Source organism: Hakea prostrata, chromosome 3 (assembly GCF_041222555.1).
Source record: "Hakea prostrata isolate BN-2017 chromosome 3, UWA_Hpros_2, whole genome shotgun sequence".
Classification (NCBI taxonomy): Eukaryota; Viridiplantae; Streptophyta; class Magnoliopsida; order Proteales; family Proteaceae; genus Hakea; species Hakea prostrata.
The window spans coordinates 4,980,740-5,007,109 of record NC_142602.1 but is presented as its reverse complement, the minus strand read 5'-3'; the positions used below and the strand labels follow the sequence as shown (position 1 = coordinate 5,007,109).

General features: G+C 38.8%; 4 protein-coding genes and 1 pseudogene across 4 annotated transcripts; 2 read left to right on the top strand and 3 right to left on the bottom strand.

The window, feature by feature from the left end:
* The first annotated feature begins 673 nt into the window (after positions 1-673).
* Positions 674-3,516, top strand: LOC149020241 (transmembrane emp24 domain-containing protein p24delta9-like). The gene is made up of 4 exons (XM_089148349.1): positions 674-893; positions 1,030-1,239; positions 2,943-3,019; positions 3,239-3,516. Exons 1-4 carry the CDS (start codon positions 693-695, stop codon positions 3,381-3,383), a joined length of 633 nt encoding a protein of 210 aa, XP_089004475.1. The 5' UTR covers positions 674-692; the 3' UTR covers positions 3,384-3,516.
* LOC149020240 (Tetratricopeptide repeat (TPR)-like superfamily protein) lies at positions 3,504-4,946 on the bottom strand. Its single transcript, XM_089148347.1, is given in 1 exon segment — positions 3,504-4,946. A coding segment is annotated over 1 exon segment (1,443 nt).
* A 71-nt stretch (positions 4,947-5,017) lies between these two features.
* On the top strand, positions 5,018-7,092 carry LOC149020239 (pentatricopeptide repeat-containing protein At5g66520 pseudogene; annotated as a pseudogene).
* Positions 7,093-7,859: 767 nt separating this feature from the next.
* Positions 7,860-10,541, bottom strand: LOC149020238 (glycine-rich protein). The gene is made up of 2 exons (XM_089148348.1): positions 9,480-10,541; positions 7,860-8,141 (listed from the first exon to the last, which is right to left on the bottom strand). Exons 1-2 carry the CDS (start codon positions 10,443-10,445, stop codon positions 8,049-8,051), a joined length of 1,059 nt encoding a protein of 352 aa, XP_089004474.1. The 5' UTR covers positions 10,446-10,541; the 3' UTR covers positions 7,860-8,048.
* A 3,610-nt stretch (positions 10,542-14,151) lies between these two features.
* Positions 14,152-25,663, bottom strand: VIK (VH1-interacting kinase). The gene is made up of 12 exons (XM_089148346.1): positions 25,564-25,663; positions 24,827-25,487; positions 23,161-23,235; positions 21,762-21,878; positions 20,634-20,728; positions 20,006-20,126; positions 19,790-19,869; positions 18,389-18,448; positions 15,934-16,055; positions 15,754-15,839; positions 15,534-15,649; positions 14,152-14,483 (listed from the first exon to the last, which is right to left on the bottom strand). Exons 2-12 carry the CDS (start codon positions 25,130-25,132, stop codon positions 14,357-14,359), a joined length of 1,305 nt encoding a protein of 434 aa, XP_089004472.1. The 5' UTR covers positions 25,133-25,487; positions 25,564-25,663; the 3' UTR covers positions 14,152-14,356.
* Positions 25,664-26,370: the final 707 nt, after the last annotated feature.

The window sequence follows — 26,370 nt, the reverse complement described above, 5'->3', positions numbered from 1 at the left end:
CTTTATGTAATTAATATAGGCGGGGCTTGCCCCTATGCATTACGATCGACCTCCTCCGTGAAGTGTTGGTCTTGCCACCGAGCCACCCCTCGGGGTTAAAGTCAATTTGTTCGATTTTGGCGAAATGAAGCTAATATGAATCTAACCGTCAGACTTTTAGAGTCAAATATGTTTCATACCTAGTAGACTCCTGATTTTAGGAATCCGGATCTTCTCCTTGTTAGAAATATCCGGCCGTCAGACTGTCAGAGTCAAATATGTTTTTTTTTCCTTCCAAAAGTACTTTTCAGTAGACCCCTGATTATAGGACTCTGATTTTAGGCCCTCGGAGGTGTAGTTTTGCCCTCTACCCAGGAAGAGCGGCCCCGGCACAGATCGGATCTAAGTCGTACATCGTGCATGTCTTCTGCGTTTGAGATTAATAAACAACGGTCAGATCGTTGTTGGCATACGAAAGACGAGTATGAGTGACTTATACACAATAAATACTTCTGTTAACTTAGGATTGGAGATGGTCTTATCAGTCTCCGGAGTTCGGACGATCGGCGACTAAAACCAGATCTTGTAAAGGCGGAGTTGCAGAGGCGTTGAAGCTCGAAAGCTCGTAGAGAGTCTACTGGATATCGAATCCTATACTAAATCTAACCATCTTTCTGTAGAATCCAAACAATTGGTTTAGGGTTTTCGACATCATGAGCAGATTTGGGTTACTTGTTCTAGCTCTTGGGCTTCTCTCATCTGTCGTTCAATCCATCCGTTTTGAAATTCAGTCTGGTCACACCAAATGCATCTCAGAAGATATAAAGAGCAACTCTATGACAGTCGGAAAGTACAGTGTCGTTAATTTGAACGAGGGTTACCCGTTGCCCGATTCGCATAGGGTCACTGCGAGGGTAAGCATCTTAAGATGAATCACAGTAACCTGATTCTCTGACCTCATTTTCGTTCTGTATTCTTATGGTTTGTTTGCAATTCCAGAACTTAATTTCTTTTGTTATGTTTAAGAGTGATTGGTGATGGGATTATCAGGTTACCTCTCCTGCCGGCACTAGTTTCCACTCTGGAGAACACGTGGAGTCGGGACAGTTTGCTTTCACTGCCTCTGATTCTGGTGACTACATGGCTTGTTTCTGGGTTGATGACCAAAATCCACCAGTCAAGTTGACGATTGATTTCGATTGGAAGAGTGGTGTTGCCGCGAAGGACTGGTCGAACGTTGCTAAGAAAGGGCAAATCGATGTATGTAACTGGTTCTCCATTATATCCTAGACAGCTTTTATTCTTTTGGTTAGTAAATTTATTGAGATCAATGAATGGCGATACTTGTCGACTAGTTTGTGGGCAGACCTGGGTAAATACCACATTTTGATCTGAAGATTAGAAAGCAAGAAACAACTATATCAAGTCCTTGTCAAGGGAGATCAAATGTCGTTATAATGAAAGTGTCCCTTTTGGCCTCAATCATAGTTAGAACTAGTAAAAGGTTCCCCGCAATTCCTGTAGTCTTATTTTATTTAGTACCTGTTATTGGCTATAATTTTTTCCTGTACATAATTCATGTTCATACAAAAGAGAGAAGAATAAGGCACACCATGAAAGAAAGGGGGGTTGAAAAATAGGGAAGGAAGAGAAAGGGATGAGGCCGGATAGTTACTAAATGGTTGAAGAGTTCCCCCTCTCCATATTTAGCATTCTTATCTGTCATCTATTGAACCAAGCATTTCTCACTGGGACAAGACTTAATATTTCTAATTAAGGAGAAAACCATCGTAAGCATTTGCCATATGAACCTTTAAGGTTGACCAACTGATCAGTGACCACTAGGTGCTGTATACTCCTTATGTGTCAGTCATACAAAGCAGTATCCTCAATGTGTGGTAGCAAAATCTCAAGGTCCTCACTTCCTTAGGAACTACGATCTGCATAGCTGATCTCAACTAGTTGATCCAGAGATTATTCTCTGCTTTTATAGAGTGTATGTGTATTGATACTGTGGTTGTATAACGTAACTTGTCACAAAACAGGTGGAAGTTATCCTTTTTTGATTATTGAAGACCATTTATTGAATTAAGGTTGTGCTTTCTATTTTACATGTACAGTGGCATGAAATGTTCAAGAAGGATAGGTTATTTTTGGAAGTGTGTGTGCCCACTAATAACTTCGTCCCCTTGTTGCTGGCCTGATCTCCCCTTCGGATTATCTATTAGGTGCCTCTGGTTGTTGGTGTATCATATTGTCCCTGTATTCCACTTCTTCCTCAATAAATAAAAAGGAGATGTCAAAGGACTCATGATGTTACACCTCAAATAATATATTTTAATATTAGCACTTTCAGGTTCCATTGCCTATAGGTTTCTTACAGTTGATGCCTTCTGACATACATTATTGTGGCCTTTACTAATAGCTCAAGCTTTTGGGATAAATGGTTTTGACATGAGATTTAGAACGACATAGTCATGTATTAGATCCTGGTAATCGCTAGAGATTTTTGTTATGTATAGTTTTGCCTCTTCCTCTGTTGGGTGGTGTATGTGGTGATTGTTTACATGTTTTGATATATGTCGTTGTATAGTCTTAACAGTTTGAGTTTTTGGGATTACTTCTCCCAAAGGTATCTAATTTTTGACTAGCTGTTGATGATTGAATGCTATGTTTTGCGCATGTGACTGAATATGAGCTTATGAGAGAAAAAGATAGAATTGCGTTACGTTATAAGACATGATCTAGTAGCTGATATGTTTGGACGAAATGCTGAATCACTGATTAGGTTTTTAATGTTGGGAAGAATGCCTTCCCCCACTTTTTGTTTTTCAAACTAAGTGTGTTCTATATTTTGCTATAGAAGAGAGATATCTAGTTTTACTGAACATGCAGATCTTTTGAAGTAAATACTGAGAATTAAATTTGAGCATTTAATTTTTCTATTATTTGTGCTATTCCAGGTAATGGAACTGGAGCTGAAGAAGTTGTCTGACACTGTATCATCCATCCATGACGAAATGTTTTATCTCCGTGAAAGGTGAGTAAGTAGGTCAAGCTTCCATTTCATCCAAAAGCTTTTATGTGTGTGTATTTCTTTATGGGGGTGAACTTTGCTAGTGATATGGCACATGGCTGGTACCCCAAGCCATACACTGTTTGAACATGGTGTTAGCACTTCGCTGTATCATATGTTTTCATCTCTTTGGTTTCATAACAACCCAAGTCTTTTTTTCCCCTTTTCTTGTGACCATCTCAGGGAGGAAGAAATGCAAGAATTTAATAGGCAAACCAATTCTAGAATGGCCTGGTTGAGCTTTCTTTCACTGTTAATATGCTTGTCAGTGGCTGGCTTGCAGCTGTGGCATTTGAAGACATTCTTTGAGAGGAAGAAGCTTCTATAGATTTTTCTTAAGAATATTTCTTTTGCTTTTTGTAATTTTTCTTTTAGCAATGATGTATTTGAGAGAACTTACACGAACGGAACAGAGATAATAGACAGTAATCAATGTAACCAGAAGCTTTTAGTAATCTGATTTGCTGCTGTAATCTCACAATTTGGCATCTGGCATGTAGCCAGAAGCCCTTATGTTCTTGTTCATACCCTCAATAGTGGCATATATGTCCGTTCTTAAAGGATGACTTTTATCAGCGGCTACAAACTCATGAACTGTACTTCCCACTTCAATTGAGCTGCTACCAGGAGCTCGCCGTTGCATCATCTGGTCTCTTACCATCGACTTATCATTCCACATCCCTGCAGCAGCATAGATGTTAGACATAGTAACATCATCACCAGCATAGTTAGGCTCCAACTCACGCAGCCGGTGACGGATGTTTGCTGCAAGTTCAATGTTACCACGGAGGCTGCTAGCTGTTAGCAAGGTACGCCATACCACAGCACTTGCCTGGGTAGGCACGTTGGTGATAAAGCTATAAGCCTCTTCCAGAAGCCCTGCTCGGCACAAGAGATCAACCATGCAACCATAGTGAGAAATCTGAGGGGTCAAACCATAATTTTCCTGCATGGCTTTCAAATAGTGCTTCCCTTCTTCCACAAGCCCTGAGTGGCTACAAGCCATTAAGACTCCTAGGAATGTGATCTGGTTGGGGAGTACCCAAGAAGTTTTCTGATCACCATAGTTCTTGTTTTGCTTCCTGCACCTGTTAATTTCTTCCATTTTGGCGAAAAGTTGCAGAGCTTCTTCTGTTTGACCGTGCAAAGCGTGGCCAACAATCATTGATGTCCAAGTAGTGACATCCTTCTGCTTCATCTTATCAAACAATCTCCTGGCTTTTCTTATGTCTCCACATTTTGCATACATGTTTATGAGAGAATTATTAAGGCATAGGTCTGCTTCAACCCCTTGACGGCGACAAACATAGGTATGGATCCATTCACCCATGTCCAGCGCTCCAAGATCTGCACAAGCAGAGAGAGCAACAGTGACAGTCACCTGATCTGGTGCCACATTATCCACTTGCATTTGTCTGAAGACCTTGAGAGCTTTATTAGGCTTCCCGTTATTCACGTAAGCTGAAATCAAGGCAGTCCAGCAGACAACGTTTTTGGAGGGGATTTCATCAAACAGGCGGTGTGCATCATCAAGATTTCCCGTCGCCGAATACATATTCAACAGAGATGTTTGAAGGAAAATGACAGATTCAAACCCCAGGTTTATCATGATAGCATGAATCTGTTGGCCTTCTTTGACATGGGATTTCAGAGTGCATGCCTTAAGGATGAAGAGTAGGGAGAAGCTGTCAATGCAAGAAGTGCCTTTTCTCCGTAGGCTTCGAAAGAATAAGAGAGCCTTAATGGTGGAATTGGTCTTGACGTAGCCTTTAAGAATGGTATTTGCTTTTTGTGCTTTGACGTGGCTATGGAGTTGGGCTTCTCGTTGGATGGTAGAACACAACTTCGTCAAGGATGTTATGGGCGAAGGTTGCCTACTGAGGAATCTCATGATAGCGATAAGTCGTCACGAAATTGGTGGGATTGGGAATCTAAATCTTCATAGATCAAGGTGCCCTTTTTATGTGTAAAGTCAAAACAAACGGAGTTTATCACTTTTCTTATGTCTTTTGTAGACAGACTCCATTTGGTTCTGCTTTGGTACTCATGATCTTGGGTCAGATTAATCTGATCAATCTGAACCTTAGAGCAAAGCAGCAGTACCTGTTTTCCTTGTTGCAACGCTGCAAAAGAATCAAGGAGCTCACCCAGATTCATGCCCAGATAGTGGTATATGGCTTCTCGCAGAAGAATTACATTCTCGCCCAGTTGTTGTCCTTTTGCGTCACCTCTGGGAACCTCATACACGCCCAACTGGCTTTTGACCAAATCACGAATCCGAGCACCATTTTATGGAATCAGATGATAAGAGGATACGCTTTGAGCGAAACACCAAAGAGATCCTTCCAATTGTACAATGAAATGGGAGCCGCAAAAGCCAAAGCTGATAGTTTCACCTTCTTGTTCCTCCTTAATGCTTGTACAAGACCTTTCTACTTGAAGGAAGGGGAGCAACTACATGGGATAATTGTGTCCAACGGACTCAGCTCAAATGTTCATGTCCAGACAAATTTAGTTAATATGTATGTGACTGCAGGAGGGCGTACTGGCCCTCTGAAGGCACATAAGCTGTTCGACGAGATGGCCCAACGCAATTTGAGGACTTGGAATTCCTTGCTTTCTGGCTATTTTAGATGCAGAGACTTTGACACTGCTAGGGAAATATTTGATCGAATGCCAGAAAGGAATACGATATCATGGACAATCATGATTGCAGGCAATGCCAAAACCGGGAATTGCAAGCAAGCACTTGCAATTTTCTACGAGATGAGGAAAGCTCAAGTGGAAATGGACCAGGTAGTTTTGTTAGCAGCATTATCGGCTTGTGCTGAGCTAGGAGACTTAAGAACTGGAAGATGGATACACTTATACCTTGACAGTTGCACTAAAGAACCACATTCCGTCCCCTTGAAAAATGCTCTCATTCATATGTATGCAAGTTGTGGAGTTATTGAAGTAGCTTACAGAATTTTCAGAGAAATGTCGCAAAGAAGCACTATCACTTGGACGACCATGATCACAGGTTTTGCAAAGCAGGGATTTGGAGAGGAAGCTCTGGCTGTCTTCCAGTGGATGCAAAGCGTGGAAGCAGAAGGAATAAGACCTGATGAGATAACCTTCATCGGGGTGCTGTTTGCTTGCAGCCACAAGGGATGGGTTGAGAAGGGCACCACTTATCTCAAGTGCATGACTACTACTTACAACCTTGAGCCAAGGATTGAGCACTATGGGTGCATGGTTGATTTGTTTAGCCGTGCAGGGCAATTGTATGAAGCGCAGAAGCTTATTGAAACCATGCCAATGAAACCAAATACTGCTATATGGGCTGCTCTCCTCCGTGGTTGTAAGATTTATAAGAATGTGGAGCTTGCAGCCAAAATTGATAACCAGTTGGCTTTAGAGGCTAAGCCAGACCAAGCTGCTGGTTTCCTTGTGCTCTTGTCCGATGTCTATGCCGGAGCCAAAAAATGGGACAATGTTGCTATGGTTAGACGGAGGATGGTTGCAATGGGTCTGAGGAAGCCTTTAGGTTGCAGCTGGATCCAAGTGGACGGTTTCATCCATGAATTTGTTGCAGGTGACCGAAGCCACAGGCATGCAACAGCCATCTACGGGATGGTTGAAGAGATCGCAATGGTGACCAAATTGGAAGGCCAAGTGCCATGTACAGCAGAGGTCCAGCAAGTAGAATAGGAGAGGTTGGGCAGTTTCTTTACGACATTCACATTGAGAAATTGCCAATAACTTTTCCTTTGCTCTGGTTAGCATTCTAGACATGCTATACAGAACCACATGCAGGGAAGGAAAGAAGATCTGAAGTGTAGTGATTCTTGTCTCCGAGTTACCAGAATGTGCTATGACTTGGAAAATTTGTTGTAAAATTGCCAAAAAAGAATTCTATTGCCATGTACTCACAGTAGGGATGAACTACCCAAGTCCAAGCAATCCAATCAACCTAATTATGGCATTGAGATCAGACTTCTATACTGCAGCTACCTTTTTCTTGCCTTTTGAAGTCATTAGGGCAACTAACCTGATTTCTGATACATCTGCAATCCCCTCGGACAGGAAGGGAGAAGCTCATGGCATTCAGTTAGGGTATACAGAGAAGGCAGTGGTTTCTAGGTTGTGATGGAAAATGTGGATCCTCTTATTAACCGGGGGGGTGCGCCCTCCTTAGCATAGCTTCATCCACGTGAAACCACCTAGGTACCAGGATTTCCAACTCTCATAATGGGTGGGGTTGTTCTGCTCCCACCATGTTTAGGCATAGAACTTGTACCTTGCAAACAAAACAAGAACCTGTAATCTGCAGACAACAAATGAATGACTGCAATAGCTGCTGACTTAACAATCTAAACTCCCTTGGATAAGAGAGCCCCAAGAACCATTTAGATTGCACAAATTCATGTCCCAAAACCTGAGGATCTACTTGGCCTGCAATTCGTAGACTAAATTGGTTTCAATGTTTTTTGACAGAAAAATCATTTTAAGGGGCAATCGTTTCCATCATTAAAGGAAAGGAAAGTGCTTGTTTCTGCAAGAAAAATGATTAAATAAATGGTAGCTGTCCTGATTGGTCTAGCTTCCAACCCCATATGTTTTATCGGCAAGTGTCAAGTGTCAACTATTACAGTCCACTGGGTCCCTCTTTCCTTCACCAAGGGAGTCAGACCATTAGCAGTTGCTCGATCTGTAAACCTAAACTGCAATTGTGATGGGTAGTTTATATTTGTGTGTGCATGAGGAAGGGGGATTAATCATCCGACGAAACACAAGAAATCATTTGCAAGAATAAAGAAACTTTTGCAAGTAAAACCCAAAAACTTTGGGACTTTATTCAAATGGCACAACCAAGTCAAGCAAACAAGTCAAACAAAGTCTGAAGAATTCAGAAACACACAGGGCCCCAATCTTTATTCAGTAAACTGATAGAGTGGGCAAAATAAACCCTACTTTGAATGGGACCTATTCAGATACTTAAGATCCCAATTCATTCATCATCATAGTCCTTGCGGTAGTGGTGCTTGTGATGACGGTGCTTCTTCTTTTCATCATCATCATCATCATCAGATTCATCATCTCCCTGGAAATTGCAATAGTATATAATTAGAATGGAATACAACTAAACCAAACAATTAATCAGCTCTGTTGCTTCTCAGGAAAATAGATTACAACCTTATTTTATGCAAGGAGTTGCTGACAATTTACATTCATATCAAACATCTAGATGGGAATTTAACCCCAAAAAACATCCAAATGGTAATATTTGTCAGAATTTGCTTTTTAAAATGTTAATATACATGCAAAACCATTAACCCAGGATTGCATTTACTCAAAAATCAACTCAACCTGATTAGTCAAAACCCCTCGTTATCAATACTAGCAAACTCTGGGTCCTTGGATGTGTTCCAGTTAAGCTGGCATGCCTAGTATGGGGCACCCAACACTTACATGAAAGGAACAGAATAAATTATAACCCAACAAAAATTGAGTGAGGAGCGTATCAAAATTACTAAATTTAGTAAAGAGGGAAAGCAAAAATACTAAAATCTAGTAAAGAGTAATAGCTAAGATTCTCCAGTATCATCTGTATGAAAATTGACTTCTACCAGAAAATGATTAGCAAGGTTTAAACATGCCATGTATACAACTCAATTTTCGATAGTTTGAAGTGTTGTAAAATGATTAAAAACGCTCAAGTTTAAAGAATTATAAAACGATTCAAAATGATAGAGGCTTTTATCAGGGAAAATAAATTTCAATTTAAACTTTAAGACCACCTAAAATAGAAACAGCATTGTTCACAACACATGGTTAGAGAACCAAAAAAACTAAACAAGACAACATCGTACTTAGCCTCTTCTCACACTATATAGGCTTCCAGCTTTTAAAAAAGGAAATTTGATTCAAAACTAAAGGAGCAGAAACATCCTAGAATCTCAGATAAATAAGGTGAAAGGTAGCTAAACGGAAATCGATCCAAAATGACTAATAAGGCAGACACGAGTAAGAAAAAGGAGATTCGGTCCCAAAACAACTAAGGCAGCAGCAACGTGGTAGAATTTCAGACAAAGTAATAAGCAAGGTAAGTAGTTAACGTCGACAGGATTCAAAAGTGAAATATTCTTCCTTCATCCACGAGGTTTCAACCCAAACAAGAGTAAATTTCTTTTCAACAGAAAATAAAACTCGGGAGGCCAAGTCATTATGTCAGATTAAATGGATCAACGGATCAAATACCCAATTCAATACGGAAGAGAAAGAAGAAACCGAATCACCTAATCAAATAATCAAATGGAGACCAGAAGACAATCTCGCAATCTCATGACTGATGATAACCAAAACTAATAACAAGAACTGCTATCTCAGACAAACTAGTGATCAGCATAGATACTGCAAGAAGATCAAGAGATTAACTCACATGTTTCTTGCGGCCATAGGTTTCTTCTCCATAGCTGCTTTCCTGGTACCTCTTAGGCTTGTCTTCTTCATCGTAGCTGGACCTCCCATAAGCTGGCTTAGGATACTCCTCCTCTGGCTGCCCATAACTGGGTCTTCCATACGAGGGCTTGGGATATTCTTCCTCCGGCTGCCCATAACTGGGTTTCACATAGGAAGGCTTCGGATATTCTTCCTCCGACTGTTCATAGCTTGGCCTCCCATAGGAAGGCTTTGGGTAGCTCTCTTCTTCCCCATAGTTGGTCCTTCCATATGCCGGTGCCGGCTTCGTGTATTCCTCCTCCGGCTGACCATAGCTAGGCCTACCATAAGAAGGCTTGGGATACGACTCTTCTTCGTTCCTACCATAGCTTGGCCTTTCATATTCTGGTTTCTCATAAGAAGGCTTGGTATACGACTCTTCTTCGCTCCTACCATAGCTTGGCCTCTCATATTCCGGCTTCTCATAACTGGGTTTCTCAATCCTCCCACCGTAACCATACCCACCACCTTCCTGCTCCCCACCATAGCCAGGCCTGGCCGGAGGGCCACCATATCCAGATCCGTACTCCGATGCCGGCTCCTCCACTTCAGGCCTCCGACCATACCCAACCTCACTCTCACTACCACCATACCCATAACTTGGCTGTGGTTTTGGCCTTCCGCCGTATGGAACCTCGCCATGAGGTCTGGCCGTAGGGCGAGAGTAGCGGCTGTATTCGGCCTGCTTAGCCTCGTCGGAATAAGCAGAGGGTTCAGCGGAAGAGGTATACTGGGACCGATCGTAATCGAAATCGGAAGAAGATGAGGAAATTGGGTAGCAGGTTTCTTCGGAGGGTGGAAGAGGACGGCCGAAGGTGAGACCGAGATCATATCCTCCACCATAAGGAGTTGGATCGTACTCGTCGAAGTCATCCACATCATCGTCGCCTCCTCTCGCGTACGCCATTGTTTCTTCCTTTCTTTCTTTCTCAGATCTGATCTCCGAAAAATCTCTCTGCAAAAGGGAAAGAGGAGGAGAATGGATTTTATGGAGGAAGAGGAACCCCGTTTCCGAAATGGTGGAATTTGAGGAGACGAAGTAAAAGACCCTTAGATCGGCAAAGAATAACAAAACTACCCCTATGGTAGCCCTACCAGTCATGGCCACATTTTCAATAAAGATTACTCTGGATTTTCTGGATTTTGGATTGGCTGTTTTTCTTTTTCTTTTTCGTTCTTTTTTTTTTTTTGAATATTTTAGGTCGGCTAAGGACAGCGTTTGTCATTTCCACCATTATCTCCCCGTCTTCTTCGTCGCCATCATCGCCGACTAATTCGCTATCAATGGTTATTTAATTGAGAGGTAGTTTTTTCATCTATTTCTAGTTATCCTTGAAAATTAGGACAAATTGCAGATAAGACTTTCTATGTTTGTAATCAAATTACATCTTTTATTCTTGAAAAAAAATAATGATAGATTTCCATTACTGTTAACAATTTAAAACTCAGACAATTCTAGTGAAACACCAAGAGATATTTATAATTAATTATTTTCAAGGGTAATAAATAAATTGATTGCAAGCACAAGGGTCTCTACATAATTTGCCCGGAAATTTAATGTCAACCCTGAATTATTCAATTTATCAATCAGATTTTTTATGAGAAAAAATTGTGAAAAACACTTTTAAATTGGGGGAATACCTATTTAGTCATTTACGAATTGTTTATGTGTTAATATCAACTAGCTAACGGGGTTGGTCGAAGTAGTAAATGGCTTGGTCTGCTTAAGTAAGGTTCCGGTATCAAAACCTTTTGGATGCAAAAAATTCCTGTTGGGAGACTCACCCACCACAGCCAAGTGTGCGACCCGGGTCGAACACCGGATTAATCAAGGCAAAGCCTTGGAAACCGAAATTGGCAACCACAAAAGTGGGTAGAAAAAATTAAGTCTGAAAAATAATTTTTTTTCATAAAAATTTAGAATATGATTTATTTGGTTCACAAGATAGAAAAATTGATTGATAAATTTTCTTAAATTAAGAAAGTTTCTATGTATACTAATTTTCCTACCTCATGTCTTTTCTAACAAAATATATAAAAAGTATGAAAGACAACAAAGTGAAATTCACATCTAATATTTTTCTACAATCTTTTATTTTCCTTTATTTCTCCCCCATCACATTATATATAGGGTTTATATATTTATTTTTCTCCAGCACACCTTTGCAAACAAACGGTGCCAAGTTATTGCAAGAGAGGACTCTTGACGAGGTAGGTATTGATGTTTGTCTTATGAACATTGAAAATTTTTGATATATCCTGAAAAAGCACAGAAATAATATGACCCACAAGATTCGGGTATGAACGGTCGGGATTCTTACCTATTTCGATTTCAAAATTTCAAATTAAGGATCTCTATTAATAATGGGATGGTTATATAATCATATTTTCGTTCAATAGATCTATATTATAACTTTAAAAATAATCAAACATCAATTATTGAGTATAACTATTAAATGTTAGCTATTTTGATAATGATTAAATATTAAGTAATTGAAACCTGTAAATAACAATTACGAATTATACCACGAAATCAATTTTCTTTATCAACAAAACATTATTATAAACTAATTATTCATAAATAAATAAATAAATAACTTAGACCTAAAAGGGTTGTTTTTTTCTTTAATTTTTTAATTTTTACAAGTCATTTATAATATATATTTTTTTGATATAAGGTTTATTTAGGTCAGTTTATGTGCATTTCTCCTACCCTTGTAGCGTGTTTTCGCCCCTTCGAGAAGCTTGTAATGGTGGATGCGTTTTTCGCATAATTTGAGCTTATTTGTACAACTTTATTTCTAAGGTTCTATTTGGTTTTACCCAAACCTTAGCCTGGAAGATCCTGTCTATTGCATGTTTGATAGTTTAGTCACATTCCTCTCCTTGGTTCGATGTTTTTGTTTGAATTTTAGGTTTTATACATTTATATTTCTTTTTTGTTGTGTTTTTGTAAGTCTGTTAAGCTCAAAGAATGAAATTCTCTCTTCTTAATATAAAAAATTAAATTAAATAAAAAAGACTACATCCTTAAATATAATTTTTAGATCAAATTACATTAGTACCCCTAAATGAAGGCCTTAAAGCACAGATACTCCACTATATATTTGAAAAATATAGATATTTTAAAATTGAATTTTCATTGAACATACTATTATACTGTAAGCCTCTATTTTGAGGAGATTTAGATATATCAACTAAGGAAAATTCAACTTGACCTCTATGACTCAATCTTAGTATTTTAGGGTTTTAATTGTTCGTTTTCTTTTATTTTCTTCCCCTTGGCCTATCCTTTTAACATATTCGGTAAAACATTTATAGTCGGAAAGCCTCAAGATCCACCAAACTGACGTCTGCAAGTTGCGGATCACTTTAGTAGGTGGAATTCAGAGGAGAGAAACGAACGGAAGAAACAAGGTGAAGAAAATAAAATTACGAGGAATGTCAGTTGTTTGCATCTTTGCCTTTTCTTCCTCATAACTGGGTTGTTCTTCCCAAATTCACTTTAAAAATCAAGTCTGAAAATTCTGAAATTAGCAGCACATATAAGATTCTGATTGAGGAATTAGAACCCACCTCGCATTGTCTGGATGCAGGACCATCTGACATTCTCTTGCATATTTACTTCTTTTCATTTCAATCCATTTACTCGACGGAAAAATGATTTTGTTTTATGACAATTTTCCTATTGGTATGCCTTTAAGAAGAAATGTGCACTGGATTTTCTTGGATGGGCGTGAGGGAGGAGTTCCCAGAGAGTCTTCACAGCCAAGAACACACTGAAAATTTATTTTCACTGTTCGCATGGAAGCACATATTCAAGGCACATGATGTATGGCTATAAATTTGCCCATCCATCTAATCCACCCTGTGCCAAAATACGTTTCAACCAAAAATTTAAAGAAAACACCAACCAGAACTTATTTAAAGTTCATCTTTAAATTTAAACTGACAAAAAGCAGACGTAAGGAACAGATCTAATTTAAAAGTTTCTCTATGAAACAACCAAAAAATAAGCTTGATTGCTAAATAAAATCTACCGTTGAAGCCTTTGATGAAATTCCAGGAACCTCAGAAGTTCAAGGGCATGTAAAAAACACTAGAGTCTCCACGGAGACTACCAAAACCTATATAGTTTGATGGAAGGCTGCCTATTTTGGATGATCACAACATTTTTTCAGTGAACAAATTATAGTAAAAATAAAATTGACGAGTCAAAACGCATCTAAATTCATTGCAAATTTCCTATTATGATATCAGAGCCAGGTTGCTAGGACCACCTCTGGCCACGGTAGCATTTAGAGAGAAGAGAGAGCAGAGCAAAAGGCATTCTGCCCTGATGCCATAACAAGAACTTTGAAATGAATTGCACCAATTCATTGCAATGAGTACAGAGTGCCATATATGGGAAAGGATGGTAACATCTAGAAGGAAAACCAACTCATTCCCACAACGAACTATAGAATAGAAACTGCTATAGAGCAAGAAAGAATGAAAAACAGTAAACGACTAAAAAGCCCTCAGTCCTTGACTTGACTTGCTCTTGGAAGATCCACATGTTAAAAGGATGCTGAAATTTGGATTGAGATGGCGCTTACAGAAGAAAAGGGGGGGGGGGGGGGAAGGTTGAAGCAATGCAGCTATCCTTTATCAAACCATACTAGCATCCAGCAAATAAGCCATACTTTTTTTTTAAAAGACATTCAATTGGGCATCTTACATCTCAAAATCTGTACAACTAAAACAAGGAATAGAAGTGGAAAAGCTTGAACCTTGGAGAAAATTAACAAGGTTGGACCCATCTCATTGCATTAGCAGTCAAGGATTAAAGATGCTCCAGTGATGATCCGAAGAAAGAGTGTCCTTAATCTTTTCAAGTCTCTTGAGGATGTCCAAGAAAGAAGGTCTCTGGTTCATGTCAGCGGCCCAGCACTGGTCTATCAACCTAAAATATTCAATACGACTCAAATGAAAACATTGTTGAAGAAAAATATTCTGAACAGGAATTCAAAGCAATACAAAGTGCAACGATGTTAAATTTGCAGAGAACCCAAATGTGCAAGCAAAAGGCCAGTAGCTCTGGGTGGTGGCATGGTATCATGGCCTAACTCAAGATAACAAAGTTCCCATCCCCACCCATCTTTGTCACACTCAATCAGCCTACTAGGCTGAAAAATTTTACGTATGAAAATGTCCCTCCACCAGTCTGATATTTCTACCCCAAAATCATGTTCCTCACTTTTTCTTCAGTTACCCAGATACAAAAACGAAAACAGAGGTTGTAACAGACAATAATACACTGTTCCAACAATCCAAGCAACGAAGGCTCTTGAAGTAGAAGCTAATCTCAATCACAAGAATGATAATGTCAACCACAATAGATCAAGGAAATTTACTAGCCCATGTATGCATTTCTAGTTCTACATCTGTGTCTACACCTATAAAACACAAACCACTGTTTGGCCGTAACATTTTACAATCTGTTGGTCAAAGTGTGGTGTTTTTTTTAAAACTAACCTGCCGAAACCACAAGTTTGACACCCAGTTCAGTCAGTATTAAAATTTCATCGGCTTTGTTTGTGTTGGTAGTTGCCCAATCCAAACAGCAAACGAACCTAAGGCGATTATGAAGTGGATGGGAATGCCAAAGGGCGCCAGTACAACACAAAGTTTCAGTTCTCATTTGTGTAGATATCAAGGCAAATACTTTGTTGCATCCCAATACATTTCACAGAGTTCAATGTTATTAACTATCTCCCATAAAGTCTATGGCCAAATTGTGCATCAGCCAAAACTTAACAAAGCATTGACCACTGCATGGACAACCATGTGTCAAAAAGCCTTCATTGATACGAAGGGCTACAGAAATCTCAAATGCATTTTACTATTTGAGAAACCCAAGTCTCCTTCATTTGTCTTCATACAAGGGGGACCCTTAATCGAAGGTGGGACATGGTGCAGCCCATAGACAGAAATCACTAAGATGTTGACTTACTCTTTCAGTTCAGGAGTGTAACCTTTTGCACGAAAAAGGGGTCTGTGCCCTTCTGCTACATATTTAGCAGCATCATAGGGTTCATAGTGTGCCAAAGGTGGGTCTCCTTCAACCATCTGTGATAAAATTTGACCAAATCAATAAAGAAAATTCCAAAACCATATGGTAATTGCAATACCTGTAGTTCTAATGCAGAACTAAATACGAGAAGCAGAATTACCTCGTACAGTATCATTGCAAAGGAGAAAACATCAACCTTTTTATCATATCTGCGGTGCTTGAAGACTTCCGGAGCCATATAGCGGTCTTTTGTTCATTCCGTGGAAAACATTGATTGAAAGCAAGTAAGTTTATAAGCATACAATTCCATAAAAATTGAATGCAATTAAAGATAACTCACAGCTTCCTGTCTCTCCTGTCATTTTATAGACATCATGAGAATTTTGAACCTTGATGAGTTTACTCAATCCAAAGTCTCCAACCTTCAAATGGTCTGCACTTGAGTTGACCAAAAGAACATTCCTGAAACAAATAAAATTAACCAAATGCAAAATATGAAAAAAGAAAGTCAAGTTTTAACCACTTTTTTATTTTTTTGGGATGAATAATTAAATTACTGAGAGCAATAATAAGAGCACATGTACAAAGTGGGGAAAAAAAGAGGGGGACCCTATCAAGGAAGGGAGTGGAAAGAAGATGTGAGATTCCAAGAACTAACAATCAGCTTATTTCTTGGAGTGTCAGCAATAGGGGGATGGGGGAGAGAGAGAAGCCTTGAAGAAACATCAAAATAGATGGCATTCCAAATTATATCTCGAGATAGGGATTTGGAAGTCCATCTTCTCACGTGCGTCCCACCAAATATGATGGACAGTGGTGGCAAAGACAAGCTTACCCACATGGTTGCATATAGTGTCACTGGCATAGTTTCTCAGGATCCAATTCCAATCTTAGGCAAAGCCAAAAGAATGTCGCGATTGGGGCAAAATAGAAGTCAGGGCTAAGGTCCAAATAGAGCGGGGGAGCGAGCAACAAAAGAATAGATAATCAAGGTCCTCTGAACTATTCCAACAAGCTTACCACTTATTTTTGTTGATAGATAATAGAATGAACAACCTTCAAATGACATAGACCATTTTAATCGTATCAATTAACTGCATTAGGTTTGTTATGATACGAAGAACAAGGAAACCAGTTTTTGTGAAAGTGTAGAAGAAGATAAAATAAGAAAGAAAGAAAGCTTGCTTAAGGTTCCTCTAAATAACCCAACCGTGATGCTATTTGCTCAAGTCCCTAATTAGAAAAGATCATTATACGAACACCCCTACCATAAATCACAAGTAATAAACATTAGCAAAAAATCTCCTTCAAGGCGGAGTATAAGTACAACCAATGCCCAGCTTAAAACAACAATCAGAAAGGCAGAAACAATGCTGTGGTGAACATATCAGAAAATTTTCTACTGAAAAAAAAAAGAACATATCAGAAAACTGAATAAACTTATGAAAAGGAGAAGATCAATTATAGCAACAAAAAACAACAAAGTCAGCGTTATCCAAACTTAACAGAGTCAGCTACATGGATCTAGACAAAATGGGATGAGATGGGAAAACGAAGGAGAGAAACGAAAAATGAAAGTTGGGTTGGGTAAGCAAAAGAAAAATGAAAGTAGGAGGAAAGAGGTACAACCCAACACATCAAGAGAATCTCCGCTACATGGGCTCTGACACATAAATCCTTGCCCTCCAATAGGCTGTATCGAAGGTCATGCTTTTTAACCAAAAGACCTTAATTATGCAGGTCTGTCTTTACAACATCCACATTACAGCATCATGCACAAGAAGACAGTCAACTTCCATATGTTTGATGTGCCCATAAAAATGAGAGATTATCAACAAGATAGGTTTTGGCTTGTTCAACAAAACCGCATTACTTAACAAGAGATTCCAACCGCATAAATTTATCCGGAATGTGTACGACAACAACACAACAAGCCTTGTCCCAGCTAAATGGGGCCAGCTACATGGATTATTGCCTTCCAATTAGCTCTGTTTGAGGTCATGCAAGATACAAGGCCTAAGCTATGCATATCCTTTCTCACCACTTCTCTTAAGGTTATCTTAGGTCTGCCCTTAGTTCTTCTAATTCCTTCATTCTTGATTATGTCACTTCTCTATACATGGGCACTTACCGGCCTTCGTTGAACATGGCCATGCCACCTCAAATGACATTCTCATAGCTTATCACTAGCCTAGGTATGTCAAGGCCCCATATTCGGGGTCAACACTAGATCAATTGTTGTCTGTTTCTTTTGCACATTCCTAGGTAGTCCACAGTTGATCTTTGTTCATGATAAAAATCAACCAATCCAACATCAAAACAGATAAAACTATCAACGCACCAGTTACACTGATCTGTTCCTGAAAATGGACTGCTAGTAATATAGATTGTGGTTTGTTTAAGAAACCATGATACTTGAACAAGAGATTTCAACCAAATTAATTCAGCCGTAGTGTGTCATGGTCCTATATTCGGTCTCAACACTAGATCAAACTATTGTAGTTTGTTTCTTCTTCACATAACAACCTCCAACAGAAGAATACAGGTGGTTGGTGAATAGCAGCCATAAACATCAAACAAGTCAACATCAAAATAATTAAAAGTACCTAAAAACAGGATTTAAATATCAACCACATTATACTATAATGTGAAAAAACTTTACAATTTTATTTTGTGCCTTTGATTTACAAGACAATGCTGGAGATCAATGTAAATATTCTTATGAAGCGCATAAAAAGAAAAGCAAAGACATTCATAACAAGCTAAGCTTTCCAGTGGACACAAAACAAGCTCACCTTGGCTTTAGGTCTCTGTGAATTATGACATTTGGTTCATTATGGAGATAAGCCATACCCCTGCAACATATGTTCACAACAATCAGGCTGGGCATGGACAAAATATAAAGTTTAATCTGCAATGATATAATTCCAAGATAGGCAAAGGAACAGATAGAAGCCATGTGGAATAGCATAGTCCAAATTATCTGCCTTGCAGATTGTTTCAGTGCTCGTTCATCCTTATGGCTCTCCTATTTAGTCTGAACTGAATTTGAGAATCAACTCAATTGGCAAATAATTAGGCAACAAATACTAAAGTGGACACAATCTACGCCACCCCCTCTCAATCTGTTCACAGTTATAAACGCTTAGAATCTATCAAAACAACGGCATGGTATTACAGTAAATATGATACTTTAACAGGCAGTTGTGTGACAGAAGTGATACACCTGAATCAAGGTGCAAGAGAGGAATGACAAGATAGGAATGCTTCACTCCTGGATGTGTGTACATTTGCGGCATTTATAATCAAGAGTCCAATCAAAAGCAAGTTCTCAGTTCACAGAGTCTTTTATTAATTACAGACCAATAAGCAACCTTGCACAATCTTACCTTTGCTTTTTTCCTTCCCTCCTTTTACTTAATGACAAGAGGCGTGCGGGGAAAGAGGGGTGGTAGGGGAGGTTGGTTGGGTTTGGGTGTTTATTAAAAAGAAAAAGACAGCTCAAAATTTCCAGGAAAAGCCACAACTCCAAACAATGAAGGAATAATACAAGAGTGCAAATTTTAAGAAATTACTACCATCACAATTGAGGATATACATGGTTTTACTTTCCCCTCTTCCCAGTTATAATCTTCTTCGTATATCACAAGAAAACATTCAAAATTGAAAGCCTTAAACATCAAATAAGTACCATAGTTGTCATGTTGCTTAGGAAATTCAAAGCATTGGAGAGGGTAAAAAAAGCCAAGTTGACGCCAACAAGGTGGCCAAGTCAATAACTTGACAGCTATTAATGACTGAAAAGACTTTCATGGTGGCTGCAGAAAGGTTTTACTCATCAAGGATTTTGTTCCTATTAAAAATTTGAAGAGATCAAAGGAAAGGAATTGTTGGCCTTTGCAAGAAAAAGTCAAACCAGTGAACTGCTGATTGGAAAGCTGAAAATTCAACTTTTCTTTCTTAATCAAGGGGATCAATAATGACATTTTATGGATGAAATGGAGTCACATAAATGTAAAAAATTACCAGGATGAGAGTTTCAATTTTATGGCTCTGCTTCTACACATTAATATTGTCTGCCAAAGTGAATTTCATACATGCAGTGTGTAATTATCCATCCCTCAGTGAAAGGAGAATGATAATAGAAGATCCAACATTGCAAAGGTAAAAGACAGAAGGTCACAATTTCTATGTACCTAGCTATGTCTAATGCAAAGTTGACAGCTGTAGATGGACTTAGTGATCCCTTTTCCTTGAGGTACTGGTGAAGATCTCCCTGATACAGCGCATAAATGTTAAGTACAATTTAGAACACAGGTAGTTGAGCAAAAAACTTGGCTTGGTTACCTAAAAATAAGCTCAAAAGAAAACCAAAAACTGGAATATCAACTAGAATTTAGTGCTAATATTACCCCTCGTAGATACTCAGTTATCAACATCAGCGGCTTCTTATCAGTGACTGCTCCAAGGAACTGAACAATATTGGGATGACGCAGCTTCACTAGCAAATTCACCTCATGCCTGAAATCCTGGCTGAATCAACAGAGCACGGAACAAATAAGGAACTCGCACTTTAAAAGCAGAAATAGACAAACTAGGAAACATATGCCCACAACAACCATCATAACAATAGTCAATCCATTTTATCTAAAATGTGAAATATAAATTAGATTCAATTTCAATGGAAAATCATTATTCTTAGCTTTATAATAGATCCAGCATTGTTGAATTAAAACAACACATACTCTTCCGTGGTGGATAAAAAGGAGAAATTTAATAACCTCATAAATACCATTTAAAACCTGTGAATTTCATACTTTCTTGTTTAACTTAAGAGTCTATGGCAATAGCGTATGCCCAGCAAAGCCACCTCCAAGTGGCACAGCAAATTATTTCCTTCTCTTTACAAAGAAAATAATTACCAACACAAATGAAAAGAAATGACAGGCAAAACATAAACCATGGATCGACTAAGCCCTAGAGAACCAAAATACTTTTAACTTGCTCTAGGGAACGGCTGAGGTATACAGAGGATATTACATCACCAATCTATCATCTGAAAGAGAAGGAAGAATGCGTTTGACAGCTACAGGTGTTCCACGCCAAGAGGCCTTCACAATCTCACCAAAAGACCCCTAATAAAAAGAAAAAGGGGAAAATGTCAGACAAAAAAGCAAACCTCTTTTGGTACAATAATATAAGTATTTCATTCAAAAGCACACAAAGTCAATAGAGAAGCATTACTTATGGCATAAGGAAATCTATTTCTTCATCAATCTTAAGTGAGAAGAATCATTGTGCAACCATACAAGTCATGCAAGAGTCTGATTTCACAATTAAAAGTTTACCACAAAAGATCCTGCACTCCGCAACTTCATCAACAATACTAACAATCAAAGGTTACCACGCCCCTTCTTACGAAAAGAACATAATAAAATGTGGCAAAGGGCCTATGCCAAGCTCCCAATCTCTATCTCCCATCTCCTCTCTCCTCTTTTTTATTTGCATGGGGGTGGGAAAGTGTTTTGAATTCCCACAAGATGATAAACTTAAAACCCGGAGAGATTTTACCCAGGGCCTCCCCACAAGACCCAGCTGAACAAATTATTCAGGAAACATGCCAGATGATACATGATAATCTCCCATTACTTACCTCTTTTGTTAATGCACAAGTAGAACATCAGAAACTCTTGTTATAGCACTCATGAATACTAAAGCCATTAAGCATATCTAGCCTTTGTGGGATAGCCATAGACTGTAGCTCCATAATTCCATTACTCTTTAGGGCCCATGTAGTCATTCACGCCTCTCAAAAGGAGGTCTCCTCATCCTCCCATTTCTGATGGCAACAGATTCTCAAAGTAACATTCATTGATATTCAGCTTATGGTGATCAGGGAGGCCTCTCTAAACCACCCCATATTCAGAGCACAATTTTATCAGAACCATCACTACAAATACATTACTTGTTTTCAACAATGCAAGGGCCAACCAAGAAAAGCTTAAAATTTCATAAGCACCAACCACCATGTCTCAATTTTGAATTTTCCAAAAGCAATCTACATGGACCACAATCAGTAATTAATCTGCTCCATCAAAATGTAACTGATAACAGTTTTCCAGTTTCTGCTTCATGACATCAATCTCAAGCACAGAAGTAAAGAGTTACCTTTCCAATAATATTTGCACTGCTAAAGTCCAGCTCAGTAGGGTCAATTTCCCAGTCACACTTGTTTGGGAGAGGGGGTGGAACAGGCTTTTGCTCAAAATGGCTGCCAGTTTGCCCCTGCAGAAGTGATTCTCAAATATAAGGCATAGAAGTCATTCCATTCAATAAGTATTCAGTGCCACAATGCTAGCATCAAGTGCATCATACAGCAAAGGCAAATAAAAAACCAGGGGAAAAAAGGCATTGTATATGTACAAAGATACAGGAAAAAAGGCCCAATCCAGCACCAAATATTAATGTAGATATAATTTTACATTTAGTTTAAGAAAAACAAAGGTGAACATGGTGCTGAAGGCTTCTGCACAAGGAGAGTCCAGGGGTAGCTTTTGTATGCAGCCTTACCCCAGCTATTTTTGCTGACTGTCTCAATGGTGGATGGGTAAGAGGTGCATGCCCATTCTAGAATAAACAAAAATAAAGAAAAAATTAGGGGGACAATATAGTCCTTGAATATCTTAGACCAAATAATAACTAAAAAGTTAGTTCCCAATAATTTTAAAAAGCAGGAGATGTGAAGCCATTTTGAACTTTGAGGCAACTTTTAGGAGAAATCTATAAAGTTGGATGGATCCCAGAAATTTCCTACAGAAGTTTTCATGATCATAGGCAGCTCTCAAGAGGAATATCTCACAACACCAGGTTACTTCACAACATAAAAGAATGTCTACCTGATCCCGATTAGTCAGAGAAGCAGAGTTTGGGAAACCTGATTCTTCACCAAAAAAAAAATCAGTAAAGGTCACCCAACCCCCCCCCCAACTCCAACTAAAAAAGAAAAATTCCTCCGAGGTTAGTAGTGATCTCTTGGATTTCATCCTCACAGTTGTAGTTGCAGGTACAGCTATGAATATGATTGAATGTTACTCAACCTAATGCTGCTATACGCCTACACCTGCATCTCAAAACCAGTATAATGCAGTCAAACAGTACACTCAAAATTGAGGTAATTTGACAAAGATTTCAGCACATCAGGTTAAAACACTTAGTAAAATTAACAATTAGGGAAACCAGGCTGTATGGCATCTGCACCCAGACTCGGGTAGGGTAATATGACTCCCCCAAACAAAAATAAAAAATCCAGCCTTATTGAATGTCCCTGCACTGTTGCAGGACTAGCCAGTCTGGTAGCTATCCCCCTCCATTAAAAACTTTATTCTTCTGGTGACCTGAATTTCTCTAAAGTACAATCACACTAAAAAACAACTGAACCATTGATAGAGTCAGAGAACCCATCGGCAATTACAACTACAACAGTACAAAGGAAACTCAAAGACTGAAATACCAGAAACTAACAGGCTGAGTTTTATCAAAGAAGGATTGACAAAACTAATCAACTTACATAAGACAAGCCACCATATGCTTTCAGCAGCTCGATCATGCTATGCTTTTTAGCTCCCTCTGCATCTGCTAAGGGCTGTCAGGATAGGATTCTAATCAGTAAATAAATGAGCCAGATAAGATTGGAGATTATACAAGTATAGAATGGCTAAAAACTATTAAATTATATCTATTAAATTTAAAAGCTTTACAATATGAGAAGCTGAAGACAACAATCTTATCAGAATATATCAAATCTAGCAAACAAAGTTCCAGATGGTTGAAGCATTTTAGGTAAAGTGTATCACTTAATTGCTCTTGCAAAACTAGAGAAATCATGTAACTGGTAACTACAAGCTTATAAACAGAGCCTCTTTAGTGCTTACAAATAATCCAAATGAAAAATAATACATTAAGATGTTGTAGGTTTTACAATCTGGTGGATTTCTTTACTTGCAGAAGCCTGGTCAACCAAGAAGCAACTAACCAGCTGACATACTTGTTAGTTTTCTACCATCGAAACCCTTCTATTATGCTCCTAGTAGTTACCTTTAAATCAACAACCACATTTTAACAAGACCTTGCCTCTGGCTCTATATGAGATCAATGCACAGAAGAAGATAATGACCTTCTATCACAATATAGAGCTTGCGAGTGTAATCCAATCTCCTCCCTACTAATTTCGAACTAAATGAACCCAAATCAGACTGACTATTAATCTATTTATTATTAGTTTGATGCCTGTTGATTGGAATTTTGTTGGTTGAGTAGTTTATATCGATCCGCTGGTTGATAAACATACCAATTAAAACATTCCTATGCTAACCAAAAATCAAATCTGACCGATATTTCGAGCTGGGTTTTATCTGCCAATTCCACCTTGGCATTTGTTTCCGGTTCAAATTTGACACCCTTAATAGCACTTACATAACATCAGAGTAGCTTTACATTGGTCTTGCTATATTATATACTGAATTCTTTTTCTCTACCTAAAAATATGCATAAGTTCTTCATTCGTAAACTGACCTTAGTTGAAATGGGGTCCTTCAATAGAAAAGGAGGGGCTATTTCACCCATAACTATGTGGAAATGGGAGGATTCAACTATTCTACACAATTTTTGGCATTTAAAGTGGCAGAGCGATGACTGAGGACCCATGTCACTGTGCACAAATATGACATTTGATTCCTGGTAAAGAACGAGAACTACAGTTTCCCTAAAGATATTCCTAGAAAAGGAGGGGCTATTTCACCCAAAACTTTGTGGAAATGTGAGGATACAACTATTCTACCCAATTTTATAATCAATATACACCACTAAAATGGGTTCAAATTCGTCTATATCCTTCACGTTTTTGTCTCTGCATAATTCTCATTTATCAATCGTGTATAAGGATGAATCAATTATCGACTTCAGGTGGTAATAACACTAACCACTTGGTGAACACTTCCCCACATAAAACAACACATCAGAACACTGCACTAGTTGTAGGGGGTGAAGTTAACTCAACGTCTTAATTAAACCAAATAAATAACGGCAGAGAGCTCAAAATTCCGGTGACAAACACTGTAGCATTGGAATTATGTCCACTGAAGCTTCATATGGTTAAATGACTGCAACAAAATCGCATCCGATTGAAAGACAAATAGAATGGAAACAGCGAAAAGACCTTCAAGTGACAAATTTACCGTGTTCTTCCAGCGATCTTGGGCGTTGACATCGGCACCGTACTCAAGGAGGCATTTGGCAACGTCGATCCAACCATGAAGAGAAGCGACATGTAACGGAGTCCTGTTATCGTAATCCCTGGCCTGAACGAGAGAACGGTCTTCCTCAAGAAGCTTTCGTACAGCAGCAGTGTCGTTCTGGTGAGCGTGCCAGAGGATCAGAGACGTTCTACTCACCCTAGCTTTCTCCTTCTGCTTCTCCGCTGCCGCTGCAGAAGATCCCGTAGTCCCGGTTCCCTCTGAGTTTCCTTCTCCCTTTCCACTCATCTCACTCGAATCGAATTGAATTGAAAAACAAGATTCAAGATCGAGTATGATCACCTCCAGAGAGTTCAATTAAAACCGTGTTTCTGCTACAACCGCCTTATCTCTTTCCGAATTCAACCTTATAATGTTCTCACTGTGTGAATGCGTTGAGTGTGAGTTTATTTCCTGATCAATTTGAAGTGAAACAGTCGCGTGTTCGATTTGACATGAGCAATAACAGGGAAAAGGCGGCGATGTACAAACTACAAAGCGATTCCCTCCCAAAGTCAAACTGCGGTGGATATATTATTCACCTGCTACTGCTGCTTCTTCTTCTTCCACTTCTTCCACTGCTTTTCCTTGCGAAAATTCGATTCTGATTGCATTTCCAGCAGAGAGAATTCAGATTTGACAAAAATAGAATATAAAAAAGGTCGTGGAGATGCATTTACCTATTTAAGAGTAAGCGTTGTCTCTAGCCAATGAGAGGACAATTACGCCCCACGGAGCGGGAGTAGCAGCAGCAGCTTCACATTCACCTTCATCTCAAGAAGGTCTTCACGCCACGTAGTTTCAAAAGCCCGTGACCGCCTGACTGGACCCCATCGTTGCCTTTTGTCGGTGTCTCTTCATCTTCATGGAGACGCTTCATCTGAATGAGGGTATTTCAGTAAATAAACATGAAAGGATGAGTGTCGACCCTTAATTCTAGGAAGTCCCGGTCTTGGGCTCGGACATTTATGATGCTCTAACGGTAAAAGACGGCCCATTAAATGCCCAAACTCAGGGCCTGTTTTACATTTTATCCAGTTTTCCTATTTCTGTCGAGTATTTCATTCTCATCTGTCTAAGGATATGTTTGGTAGTCAAGAAAAAAACAAAAAATTTTGAGCAAAGGTATTTTATTTTACAAAATTGTTTTGAAAATTTTCCTACCTGTTCAACTCTTGAATTATTTAATTTATCAATTAGATTTTTTCTAAGAAAAAATATGTCAATGACACTTCCTATGGTAAGAAAATCAAAGATAAGTGCTTATATTATTTTAAAAAATTTAAAAGACAATAATACCCTTAACAAAAAACATTTTTCTTTATTGCCTACAATCACTTCGAACTCAAAATAGAGAGACAAGACTAGTAGTTCTAAATCAGAAGTGAATGGAAATACCCTCATTTGCACGGGCAGACATTTACCACTATATACAAGACCAAAACTCCAATGCCCATTCCGTAATCTTGCCTTAATGAGAGAGGGCT